This window comes from Numida meleagris, chromosome 6, assembly GCF_002078875.1.
Source record: "Numida meleagris isolate 19003 breed g44 Domestic line chromosome 6, NumMel1.0, whole genome shotgun sequence".
In the NCBI taxonomy this organism is placed as follows: Eukaryota; Metazoa; Chordata; class Aves; order Galliformes; family Numididae; genus Numida; species Numida meleagris.
The window spans coordinates 27,111,727-27,124,876 of NC_034414.1; the positions used below are offsets into that span (position 1 = coordinate 27,111,727).

Here is a 13,150-nt window from a genome sequence, read left to right on the forward strand (position 1 = left end):
GAGTTGGAGGGAGAGTGAAAGGGTTACGGGAGCAGCCTTACAATCTGTAGTCCAGTCATGGCTTTATTGTATCTGTCTTGGATTAAAAATAAAGCAGATATGATGTTTGCAAGTTTCTAGGGGCGTTTGCTTGGCTTTACGGACCCACTGTGAGAGGCTGTGTCAGCAGCAGTCTAGTTTTGGGAAAGGCTGGGGTGGCTGGAGGTCCTGTGCATTGGGGTTGGAGAGGACTGGAAGCGTAGAGCTGACACTGGAAAGTTTGCAACAGATGGGTGCAGTGATGTTGAGAGAACAGGCTGAGATGGCAGCGACTGTGGAAAGCCAGAATTGGAGCATAAAGGCACTGGCACTGAGCATCTGCCCCTAGGCTCACAGGTGATGGTGCTGTGAAAGTGGAGTTTTGGGGATCTGTGGGAGGAATGGAGATCAGTACTGTTCTGTGCTGGCAGAGGCATGCTTAAGAGCAAAGCTTGCAGAGCCCTGTCTTTAGTGTACCTGGTTCTGGTCACTGCTTTGAAAGCATCCATTCCAAGGACAGCAACAAATCACTGTACTGGCCATGAAAGTAACAAGCAAGCAAACAAACATGCTGAGGAGAGTCTGGTTGTGCCCATACAGAAAAGCTGCAAAATCCAGCTATTCAATGTAAAGCATTGTCTCCTCGTTCACTCTTAAGGGATTCTGCCCCCCCTGCCCCCACCCTTTGCACTCTAACGCTATATTTGTGCCTTGGAGATGTGGAGATGAGCATATGATGGATGGATGGATGCTGCTAGTCTGGGTTTTTCACCACCATTTCCCCTGGGGCACTCTGTCTGCTGGCAGAGAGCACCATCCCAAAAGATGGTATCTTTTGCAAACTCGACAGCTAACAGACAGCTTCTCTCTCTGCATATTTCCCAAAAGAAGAGCAGGCTTAATCTGGTTTTTATATGGCATATTTCATTATAATCTTTTTGACTTCCCTTGTTCCCACTACACCATCATAAATAAAATGCTAGGGGTGGGAACAGCAGAGATGCTGAGGCTTCACACTCTTGTGACACTGATAGATTCTCATTTTAAACTGTCATGGGATTTAATTGCTTGCTGAGCCACTGCACTGCACTTTCAAACACATCCTGCCACATCCTCTTAATGAGCTTAGTGGCTGCATTTGCTCAGCAGTAGTTCTGTTTGCTGTGAATTAGGTGGTTTTTTAGACCACCTATATGATTTTAAAGAGCCAGTGGTTCTTAAGGTAATATCTTTGGATTTATCCCTCTTAAACAGCACTTCATGGACTCCTAATATATTGTTTCCTCTGGCACTTTTTATGTTCCAAAAAAACAGCACCAAGAAACAAACACACGAAAATCTATGTGCAAAGTCAGTGTTTGTCTAAGAGGGTTTTTGGAAGCCGGATTGCTTTGGTTTGCATAGTAGCTGTCTCTGGCATGATAGATCATGCTGGAACTCACCCAATAAGTATCTCTGTTCCCAATTAGAACTGGAAATGGAGCTGCTTAGGAGTGCACAGAGATGATGGCTTGGGTGGCAGCTGCTACTGTGGAGATGGAAATAATCCATTGTAAAACAAATACATTACACTGTATAGAAAAGGAGATGGTTGTTTTTAATTTATGTTTCAAAGAGACACTGAAAAGGTACTTAGTTCCAATGCATTTTAAACCATATGTAACACGTTTGAGGACAGGCATGTACTGCTATTTTGAATCAAAACTTGAAAAAGCCCACCATTTTGTAAGATTTGTGGAAATGCGATTCTTTTGGACGTGGCATCTCCATAGAAAACAGATACTGGAATGATGCTGGCATGGATGCTTGCTCAGATTCTACCACTGGAGTCCATGGATCTTGATAAATAGAGAGGTTGTTGCACTGGGCTGGTAAGCAAAAATAGCCATGTTAATTTAATCGCCATGGAAAGGACTCTGCCAAGTTAAGAAACGTACATTTTAATTACCGGTAGGCATACATATTTGCATTGTACTATATGCACAACATTTAGCTGTGACACCAATAATACCTTGGTTTATTTAAACAGGAAGAAGTTTTAAATAACATTTTCTTTTTCATTGATGAATTTTGTTGATTTACTCTTCTATTTTGTGTAGTTCTGGCTTTCACTATGTGCTATTCCCTGCATCTCCTACACTAACCAGATGCTATTGCATTTGCAGTACTAATCAAAAGGGTACTTAACTACAAATTGTCTTAAAATTGTTACATTAAAAAAGAGTAAGCTTTTAGTTATATGGCTTTTACTAGTAGTTATTGCTTGTTATAAAGATTATGTTCTATGAAATTGCGATGTCTGAAGAAGACCTTGTGATACAAACTAGGAGTTACAATAGAAAGAATTTAGAACAATTAGTGAGTAGCAAATGTTATTACCTATATTTAAAGAGGATTTGGATGTGATTCAAGAATTTAAAGAGCCATAAATTCTACATGAACACTGGAGAAATTGATTGAAACAGTAATTAGGTATAAGCACTAAAGCACCTGGGAAATGATGATATAGGAGGTTCTGACTGACTTTTTTACTCCCAAAGGAAAATCATATCTCCCCACTCTTAAAATTCTCCACATGATATGTAAAAGGATTAGCAGATAAGGAGGTTGACAATTTACTTAGACTTTCTGAAGACCTTTGGTCTTCTCCAGAAAGAAACAAAGCATTGTCTTGGATCAAAGCTTTTAGAATAAAACATGAAGCAAAGAAAAAATGAAACAAAAAAATTTACAAAAAAAAAAAAAAGCTAATGGTGCATCAAGGTTTGGTGTTTGGGCCAGTGTTGTGTAGCACAGAAATGAAACACTTGGAGAGAGAGATTGGGTGGTTAAGTACAAAAATTTGCACATAGTGTAAGGTCATCTGGAGCAGTCATGTCCTTTGTGAAGGCCTCTTAGTGGGGATCAGAATGTCCTTTGAGAATGGGCAGTGGGATGGACGTTTTAATTTGTGTTTGAAGTATCACCTACTGGAAGTTTTTGTCCCGGTTACAAGGTTGCTAATTCTGCCTATCATGCAGCCCTGGACACTGCTGAGGCAGTGGACGCTGCCTGAGAGATAACGCTGTGGGCAATGTAAAGAACGTTTTAATGCATTTGTTTAAGTGGGGGATGTGGCTTCATCTGAACATATTGGGTATAGTATTGGTCCATCTTGGTGAGATTTTTGAAGAATGAGAGGAAGCTCAGAAAGATCTGACATGACAAAGTCACACGGAAAAGCTCCCACAGCAGGGCAATAGAAAAGATTGTATCTGTCTTTGAGAGGAAAGAAATGGACAGAAATGACAAAACAGTTTGGTCAGGAACTTCTATTTTCCCTATCTTATAGCAAGAACAGAGAGAGAGACAATAAATAAAGTGAAATACTCCTTCTTTCAAACAGTAGTTCAACAGTTGTATTCACTCTGCTACGAAGGCATTGAGGACAAAAGTGCATCAAAATTCAGAAAAGGATGGGCTATTCTGTGTATTTCCAAAGGATCCAGATGTAGGATAACTGGAAGCGAAACTGCATTTATCCCTCAGGTCAGACCTATTAGATAGTCTTGAACTATTTGTCTAGGTTAACTGAACCATCTTTTAGATTTTTGGACACTTTTATCTCTGAGGATTCAATAAATGTTTTGGAAATATATTTTCCTGACTTCATTACTGTCTCCCTTTAGAGACTAGCCATCTTCCAGGAAAAACTGAATTCATTACAGAAACAGAATTCATTACAAAGATGTTGTCTGGGACCTTCATAGGTTCTTAAGCTGTAAACTTTACACTTCAGGTAAGGTAGTCTGCCATTTCCCAATTTCTAGAGCTGTTCAGGAATGAAAATGGCCTGTAGAAGCTACTGGCAGAGAAGGAAATAAAAAAAAATTGAATAGCTGTTAGCCCAATGGACGGGTGGGAGGCAACTGCCCTGAGTTTCTTTTCTCAAGATTTCCTCCTTGCTATTTAGTTCTTGGATGCTGAATCTCTCCATCAGTAAACTGGGTAAGAAGGTATTACCTTGCATTGCCTTGTCAATGGGATGTTAAATTTAATAATTGGAAAATGCTCTGAGGCTTTTGGATGAAAATCTTCCTGGAGTGCTGCTGCTGGAAAGTAGCAGTGCCACACTAAATAAACATGCTTTTTAAAAACAGCTGCCCTTTTTTGACCTTAAAGCCTACTTTTCCCCATGAATGTTCAATATTTCTGGAAAAAACAGAAAGTAGTTTTACTTTCGTATGTTTTACTTCTCCCCTCCCTTCATTGCTCATTCCCTTTACTAATGCATTTGTTTGCTGGGTTTATCAGAGACAGGCATAGCTTGTCACAGTGAAGACACGTTTGTTACTGCTGCCCTTGAGCTTGCTTGAAGCTTCTTCTCTTGCTGAATATATGATTACCTGTTGGATTTTGCAGTCCTGCAGGGTTCACAATACAAAACAAGTGCCCTTTTGCACATAGGTGCAGAACTTTGAAACCAGCCTAGACCATGGCCAGAGATGATTGTGGAGGTTCCTTAGTGACTTGAGGTTCTGCTGTTGTGACTTACATGTAAATCAAGTCTTAAGACCTTTCTTTCCATTGAAATGTTTGGATTTAGCATCCAGAGGGAAGTAGCAGGAGTTCATAGAGGGAATTTTGATCTCTGTGATTCTCCATTGACTTGTCTTTTCTCTAGTCCAAATAAAGGAGAAGTTGGAGAAGGTGGCATAGTAGGGGAGGGTGTGCAGAGCTTAATGCTAAAAACAGAGGTGTGATTGAATAGGCCTCCTTGAGATGAGAGGGGGCCAATTCACTGCTGACCCCTTCGCATTGTGTGGGCTGCCCTGGGAGTTTCTTCTGAAAATCCCAGTGGTTTGAATTTTCTGCATGGTTTGTACTCAGCCTCTCCCTCCATGAATAGAATAGCTTTTGCTGGAATTTTTGCTGGATTTTCTGTGGTTATTGGCTGAACAGTGTTCTCTCACTTCAGAAAACTTGAGCAAGCGTGTTGTGGAAGCACTGATCAGGGACCCTGAATAGTTTGCTGGCTTAGAGGTTTTTATGTAAAGAGCAACCATATTCCTGGGACACAATTGCCCCCAGGAAACAGATTATAATTTACTGTCTCAGGTGGAAGTGTTCATTCATTATTTGGATTGCAGGAGTGATTTGAGGTTTTATAAACACACGAATTTATGTCCTACAGAGTTTATGACTCGTGGTGATAGAAAAGCAGGTAGCCTCAAGCAGGTTGGGAAACACAACACAGTCCTATAAGATGAAAAGTGAACAGAGCTGTGAAATCAGGACAGCAGATGCTGTTTTGCAAGCATCAATTCTATACATTATTGCTTGGTAAATCTATTGGCCAAGGGGAAGGAATTAATTTTAGAAAAGAGAGAGTACTTCAGAAATCCATGCTTTGGCGTTGTCAGGTAAAGAGACATTCAGGATGTCTTCCTGCCACAGGATTGCTCTGAATGAACACCTACACAAGTAGGGTAGAGGCCAAGATCTGCAAGGAAAATATAATTCTTCCCTGGGTGTATTTTAACATCTTGCTAAAATTAACATGCTATATTTGCCTGTCTGCTGCACTGTCTCATAATCTAGTGTCAGAATTCCAAAGGGGATTTACGCTTTGTACCTTCACTTGCATGGCAAGTTGCATCAAGCTTCATCATGAACCCTCTTTATCATTTGAAGTCCCACGCCTCAGGCCTGCCCCTGAGCCACCCGTTAGTTCTTAATGCAGTGACTGAGGTTCATCCTGCTACATGGGCTAGATTCTGCACTTGTAACTGTTTGCTGATGGTTCTTCATTTGTATAGTCCCATTTAGAACAAACTGAAGATTTTATCTAGTAAAAAATGGGAGTCAATATTCAATGAAAATTCAAGGCAAAAATTCCATTTGGTAGTTTTGTTTGTTTGTTTTTGAATTGACCGCACACACTAGGTTTCCACTTCCCCATGTGTGGAACGAGCTCTTTTGTAAGAAAATGCTGCTTATAGCTGTTCCGTGTCAACTCTGCCAGACGCTAAATTGCACAAAAATACTTTTCCACTTCAAAAGATCAGATCTTCATCTTTGTTATTTCAGTGTCTTGGAAAGACTTGGTTTTGTTCTTTAATTGGAACATAGGGAGTTTACATTAGGGAAAAGAATTTTTTCCCTCCTTTTATTTCCTCTTGATGTATTACGTCTGGCCTTCTTGTCCTGTAAGCAAACACAGCTTTTCAAAAGATACAAGATTTTCAGCAAGATAGAAATGAATCATATAAGGGAATCCTTAGAGATCTGGAGAACTCTCCTTCAAGATAGAAACAAGTGTGAAAGTTTGTCAGTCTTCTGCTTGTTGGCTCTGTCCCTCTACTTGTGACCTGCCTGGGGAGATACATGAAGTTGTTTTTTGTTTTTCAGAAGTTGATCTGCCACTGAAAAAAGATGGCTTCACATCAGAAAGTACAACGCTGGAAGCCTTGCTACGTGGAGAGGGAATAGAGAAAAAGATGGACACTAAAGAGGAAGACCCTATACAAGAAATCCAGGTAAAGGAGATATCTGTGCCCTGACAGCAGTGCTGAATTTTATGATTTGTCTCTAAGCATAGCAGATTCTGTCCTGCTGCAGAATAGTTCATCTGTTGATAGTTGTGTCATTCTACTGTCAAAATGTTATCAAACCATTGTGCTACACTGTGATGCTCAAAATGAACTGAAGATCTCACTCTCTTCTTCTGTCACAAACATCTCAGTCACTTGGCTGTGTTCTGCTCAGCTTATGTGTTGCAATTTATGAGACAATTGCGTATAGAATGGACAAGTAGACATGGGTCCCAACCATAAACCAAATTTTAGTGTCTCAGATTTAGAATGAGTTTGGACATGAGTTTGAAGTTGTATTTGCAGCAGCTGACTGTAAAAAAAAAAAAAAAAAAAAAAAAAAAAAAAGGGCACATGGTGCTTTGTCTGTTTTTGTATACTGAGAATCCTTACGGAAATGTTTAAGCAAAATAAATAATGAAATACATTCTAATGTTAATTATACCATTTATCATTAGTGATGCAGGTATGAAAAATATTGCCTCTTTACATGCATTATGATTTGAAAGTTATATGAGTGTTTGTCAAGATTCCATTTCATCCCTTAACAGTATAAAAAGTAGAAACACATTTGTGGATCTGTTACAGAAGGAATTCAGCTAATATAAAGGGTTCTTAAGGGCATCCCACTTCATGTAGACATCTTAAATGGCTAGGAAACCAGCCTTTCCTATGGGAGCAGCAGCAAATATTTGGTGATGGTAAGACACCATTGTGCTATGAATCTCTGCTAGTGATGTTTAGGGAGAGCCATTAGCAATATGTCTATCTTGATCATTTTGGCTGAGATACAAGATATTACATCTATTCCTAAAACTAGTAAAAATTTGAGTGGGCAAACCCATGCCAAATAAAACAGAAATGTGCAGGCTTCAAATCTATATTACTTGGAGATCAGTCCTACTGATCTATTTGCCAGTGTTCCCCTGAAATTTCACACATGTAATGGCAGCAAAATTAGGTCTCCTGTTCCCAGTAACACAGATAAAGGAACGCTATCAAAGAGGAAGCATCCCATGTACAGCTGGTATTTAACAGAGTAGAGGATTTTGTCGTGCCATAAATCAGTATTTAATGTGGGTCTCCATCATTTGCTGGAGAAGACTTAGAATAACCTTTTGACCATGTATCAGAAAGGCTAAACCCTTTCTGCTGGGAATTAAAGTCATTATCCTGGCAGCATCATCAAATTTGCACATGGATACTTATTCTCCATGTCTTAAATTGATGCTGGAGTTTAAAATGAAGGAAGTGGTTTGTAGCATTCCTCTTAACTGCTCTTGCACAGTATTATTAGTATAAACTATCTCCTTCTTGGACCACATAAAATATGGTGTCAGTCTTCTTTTTTTTTTTTTGAGATAATTTAAGACATGAACCATAGTGAAAATATAGATTCATATCAGTAAGTTTGCATATTTTCTTACATAGCACTAGTCTCTTCATGCACAACATCTACCAAGTGCTCCAGTTATCCAAGACAAAGTTGTATGTAATTGCGTGAATTTTAAAGAAATATTTTAATCTTATTAATAGCTTCCTGGGATTTAAAAATAAAAGGAGCAGAAACCAGACGAAGAGTTGATCCTCTATTATGTTCAAAGAACTATTTGTTCATTTTAAAAAAGGCACTGTCCTATAATGGTCTTAAAAAAATTTAGCTGATAAAATAAGAATAAACTTGTACGGCTGGTCTTCCAAGTGTAGGCTTTTTCTTTAAGTTTCTCTTGTAGTCTTTCCCACAAATTCAGAATTCAGTGCTTGAGATGTATAGGAAGAAAACAAAGCCACTGTGATTTTCTTCTTTTCTCTCTGTGCTGGCTCTCAAATACCTGTTAACTAGAAATTATGGGGAAGTGACAAAAACAGTAGAGGATTAAAGAAACGTCTTCCCATCAGTTTAAAGTAATATATTTGAATCCGCAAATGTTGTTGTAGTTTAAGTGAATGGTGTCATGGCACTCACATAATGAATGGCAAGAATAGGTCCAGCTCCTATCTTTATTTGCAACAGGGATGCCAGAGGTTGAGGAGAGTTCGAGCACAGTATCTTTCCATGTTAGTGTTGTGATGGTTCATCTTGCCATCATCTCTGCTATGTCCAGTTTGTACATATTTTGGCCTGGATTTCATTCTGTAGAGGTTATGTTTCAAAAGGTCAAGTTGAAATTCCCTGACACTGTTATATGAGATGATGTATTGTTATTATAATTTTCATTATTATTCATATTAAATAATTAATTGAAGTAACTATTGTTCTCATCAGCTTTAATGAGGCCTGCACTTCCTCAGTATTCACATGTGGCAAAACCCTTCCTCCAGATTTCAGAGTTGTGCCTACAATGTAAGAACTGAAAGGTGTTACTTTGTAGGTTCACTGAAGATGCTGGGATATATGGAGGAATTTTCTCTGGTTTTGCTGCCAAGAAGAAAAAAAATCCTCAACAACTGATTTAATCTTCTTAAAGTGCATTCTTAACATTATATGAAAACACAGAAACCAAAGGCACAAGAGGCACAAGAAACGAAATTCAAAAAGTCATGTAAACACTTTCCCGGAAAGGGCCTGCACTTGAGCACTCTAGTGCTTGCGTTGTCTTGGGGTATCAGTGCTCAGTGATGCCACTATTATTTTTTAGAAATCTTTTTTCCTTAGTAGACTGATAACAGTGGTATTTTTTAATAAGAACTCCTTGAAGAACTAACGGTGGAAGGGAAAGCAAATTTCTGCTTGAGCAGAAAGAAATAGGGATTCTGGGATCTTATTTGGCATTATGTCATTAATCAAGTGTAATTTAATAACCTGCGGTCTCTATGGTGAAGAGCATTAGTTGTTTGTATGTGTCATCTTCTTTTATTCTAACCATTCCTGTTTATTGTTCAACCACAGAGGGTTTTAGAAAATGATGAAAACGCAGATGAAGTGAATGAAGAAGAGGATTTGGAAGAAGATATTCCAAAACGAAAGAACAGGCCAAGAGGACGGGTAGGTGCAATCGAATAGAAAGGAAGGAAGCAAGCCTCTGCTTTCTAGTGTATATTTTTAATGTGTCTTGTATATGCAAAGTGTATATCCATGTGGGTAATTCTCAGTGATACAATCAGATTTATTTTTTTTTACTTTATTTTTGCAAGTTATAATGTAAGGAGACTACAGTGAGAGTGAAAAGTTGGGATGAATTTATTACAGTGATGTATTTATAATTTTAATGAGTACTGTAATAATTATAGTGACATCCTGCTATTACAATGCTCTTATTCTAAAACAGCATTTACTAATTACAAAAAAAGTAATACATTCAGTCATGGCAGCCAAGAAAAAGTATTAATAAAAGTAACTTGAACTGCATTAATATGTTTTGCAGCTTTCTCCAAGGTAGCACTTTGTGGCTGACATTTTGGCCCTCTTGAACCCCTTGGCAAATCATTCATTTGCTTAAAATGGGCAATATTTTATCCTTAGGGGAGTCTGCGTCCCTTCTCTTACCTGAGACGTCTTTTCGCAATTTCAGCAGGGCGCCAGTTAAGTAATAAAGCCAATGTTTTAAACCTTGGAATCAGCGTTTTTAATTGTGGCCCCTTAAGCTAGGCATCTGAATAAAAACGAACATAATTCTCAGAAGTTTCAAGCATTTTCATCTCTCCTTGGTTCCAGTGGATGCTGCAGGGGTGTAGGAGCTCTAGAAGTATCTTTTGATGTGTTTGTAGAAGTCAAGCAAGAAGGGCCACATTTTAGGCCAAATACGCAGGATATAATAGCTTTTGAGTAAGAGAGGGACATGAAACCACATTGAATACTTACAATGTACTTATGCATCAAACCCTCTCTTTTGGTTTCTTCTGTTGTTGTATTGTTTCAGTTTTCTGCTCCGCTTTATTTTGGAGCTTAAATTCTTTAATATAAGATCAAAGCACTTTATTAACTGGATAAGTATATATTTCACCTTCCTTATTCTCAAAATCACCTGAACCAGTTTCTTTCTTTCTTTCTTTCTTAGCCAAAGACCCCCACCTGGAAAAAAATTTTCCAGAAAAATGTAAGTTTCAGAAAATTTGTATGAACCAGTAACCAAAACGAGGAGTTAGAATTGATACATGCACACAAGCTTGACTGTAGCTATCAATAAGTATTCGAGGCTAACAAGTATTTTCTAATAAGCTGCTCTCACATAAATTGTGCATGCGGATTAGGGTAAGTGAAGGAGAGTGAACAGCTATAAAAGATATTCTACTCAAGAGGAGGGAGTTAACTGTATGCATATATTCCAGGCTTACGCAAACAGAGTCCTGAAGTTATTATGTGCAAAGTTCTACTGCCCAGTTCACGAAACTGTTTGAGAATAACTGTGTTACTTTCTCTCTCTTGCAGTAGGGAAAGGAGTTGGAGAGTAGGTGTCCTATTCATTTTAAAGCATACATTTGCAACTTATTTCTGCCCTAGCACTGGCCCCCTATTAAGAACAGGAACAGAAAAATCTCCTGCCTTTTCTGTTGCTAACTAACTCCTTCTCTGCTAGTGCCCTGGCATCATTTGGTGCAAAAAAGACAAGTTTGAAGAGTGCCAAATACTTAGAGCAATTTTCATTTTTATTCGATGGCATCAATAGCCAAAGTAAAATGTGGTATAAATTAGGATTTCAAAATCAGGGCCAGATTCCTAGCTGTTGAAAACTGGTAAGCCTGAACTGAAGCCTGAATTGCATCTGTTCACGACTGTTTTGTTGCTCTTCAAGTAACCCTTTTCAAGTGTTAGCCTGACCCAGCGTAAGGAATCGGGACTGAGGATTTGAAATTAGGGGATGTGAAACCTGGGCAGCACTTCGTTTCTGGGAAGAAGGTGGTCAGGGTATTTTTAGAGGATAGAAGAGGGGAAGGATGTCTATAGGAAACTAGATCCCACAGAGTGTGGCCTTTGGGGATTTAGAGAAGGAACGCTGGCAGCGTTGATGAAGGATTAATGTGGCAGATCTACTGCTTTGGACATTCCAAATTGTACATGCCCCTTCCTTTTCCTACAGCATGATTTTATTTTTAATGCTTTACTCCTCCATCTGTCCCTCTGGCTATCCTCTCTGGCTGCTTCAGAACTGCTTCAAGGCTGCTGTGCCATGGCTTCCAGGCCTCACATGTCTCATAGCTTGTGCTGTGTCCTGTCAGGAAAATGAAGGCAGTCATGGATGACTGAATTCAACAGAACAGAGTGCCAACAGCAAGCACGTGACACTCAGTTGAGAGCCTCTGGTGCAGCTGTTAAGTTCGCTACCCCCTCAAAACTGGCCCTGACATCATAGGACCATTAGGAAGAACACTGAAGGCTGGAGGAATGGATTCACAGAAGGAGCTTTTTTGTATCTGTGGTGGACAGGGAAAATGTGGTAGGAGCTAGGAAAGACATTTTGCTAGGAGACAGGAGAGGAATGCAGCTCTTCCTGTACAGACTGCATGCTTCTCAGCTGAATATCCCCTAGGACTTTTTCAAAGGCACTGAATGCGTTTAGGAACCCAGCTCCCAGTGAAAGTCATTGATTTGAAATATCGCCCCATGTGTTCAGTGCATGAAAAAGTACACCTGGCATGTGGTCATGACATGAATGCTGTACCCTTGCATTTCTGTAGAGAATTGTTTGAAGGGGAACAGCTGGCTGCAAGACTAGTGATACTCTGAGCAACAAACCTTCAGTTGCCGTCCTATTCTGAAAGGTGCAAATGTGAAAATAATATGTCCTTACTCAACTGACCTGTTCTCCGTGTGTAGAGTTGAAACTACTGACTAATAACAACAACAACAAAAAAGACTTTACAGTTTATTCACAGCCCTGAAAAGCCAATGCAGCTTGGTAGGATAGGGAAATTGGATCCTAACCCAAGTGCCAGCAGAAATATTTATTAAGAGACAATCAATTGTCTCTGTGAAGACTCTCTGATGAGCTGAGGGTTGTACAGGAGCTGCCAGAGACCTAAATTCAGCTTGCAGCACATTTTGCAGTAGTGATTGAAGAAAGAAACTTGCCTCAGATTGATTTCATAGCCCAGAGGGGATTTACAGAGCTGACAGTCAAAGAGAAAAATATTGTAGGCTAATAAACTGATTTTTAATGTGATATGGTCAGTGAAGTAGCTTCCACCAATTGTTGCTTGAGTCCTTTTCCAGGGCAAAACTGCTTTTCAGTTCACCCTTACAAATCTCACTTCGCATGTGTGCTGATCTGCGCAGAGTTCTTTGCAGAAGGCAAAGCTATACTTGTCATACCTAATAGTATCTATCCCATCCATAGAGCTGCAAATCCATGTCTTTCCTTCAGGACTGTGTTAAGAGTTAGACCTGAGCAATCCCAAGGAAATAACATGTGAAGTTTTTCTAAATCCCTGTTTCGATAGACTGTGGTAAGGCTAGCGTAAAACTTCCTTTTTGCTTCTCAAACAGTGCAAGTTCAGTCCCAAATCCATAGAAGAGGGACAGAGATTATATGACTGCTTAGTATCTAGGGAACTAATATTCTCAGCATTTCTACATCTTCTCTGGCTTTACTTGACGAAGCTTTCTTGTTTTCACGTGCAAA

At 39.3% G+C, this 13,150-nt stretch overlaps 1 protein-coding gene across 9 annotated transcripts in view; it reads left to right on the plus strand.

Annotated features, from left to right (window-relative positions):
* The window catches only part of DPF3 (double PHD fingers 3), a 200,009-nt gene that overhangs the window by 110,856 nt on the left and 76,003 nt on the right, over positions 1-13,150 (plus strand). For 7 of the 9 annotated variants that reach the window (XM_021401592.1, XM_021401583.1, XM_021401585.1 and 4 more), the window contains 3 exons: positions 6,409-6,536; positions 9,481-9,576; positions 10,589-10,627. In XM_021401592.1, the coding sequence (XP_021257267.1) occupies positions 6,409-6,536; positions 9,481-9,576; positions 10,589-10,627 (263 nt within the window). The remainder of the gene's footprint in view (positions 1-6,408; positions 6,537-9,480; positions 9,577-10,588; positions 10,628-13,150) is intronic. The other 2 variants (XM_021401587.1, XM_021401589.1) reach the window with 1 other exon arrangement.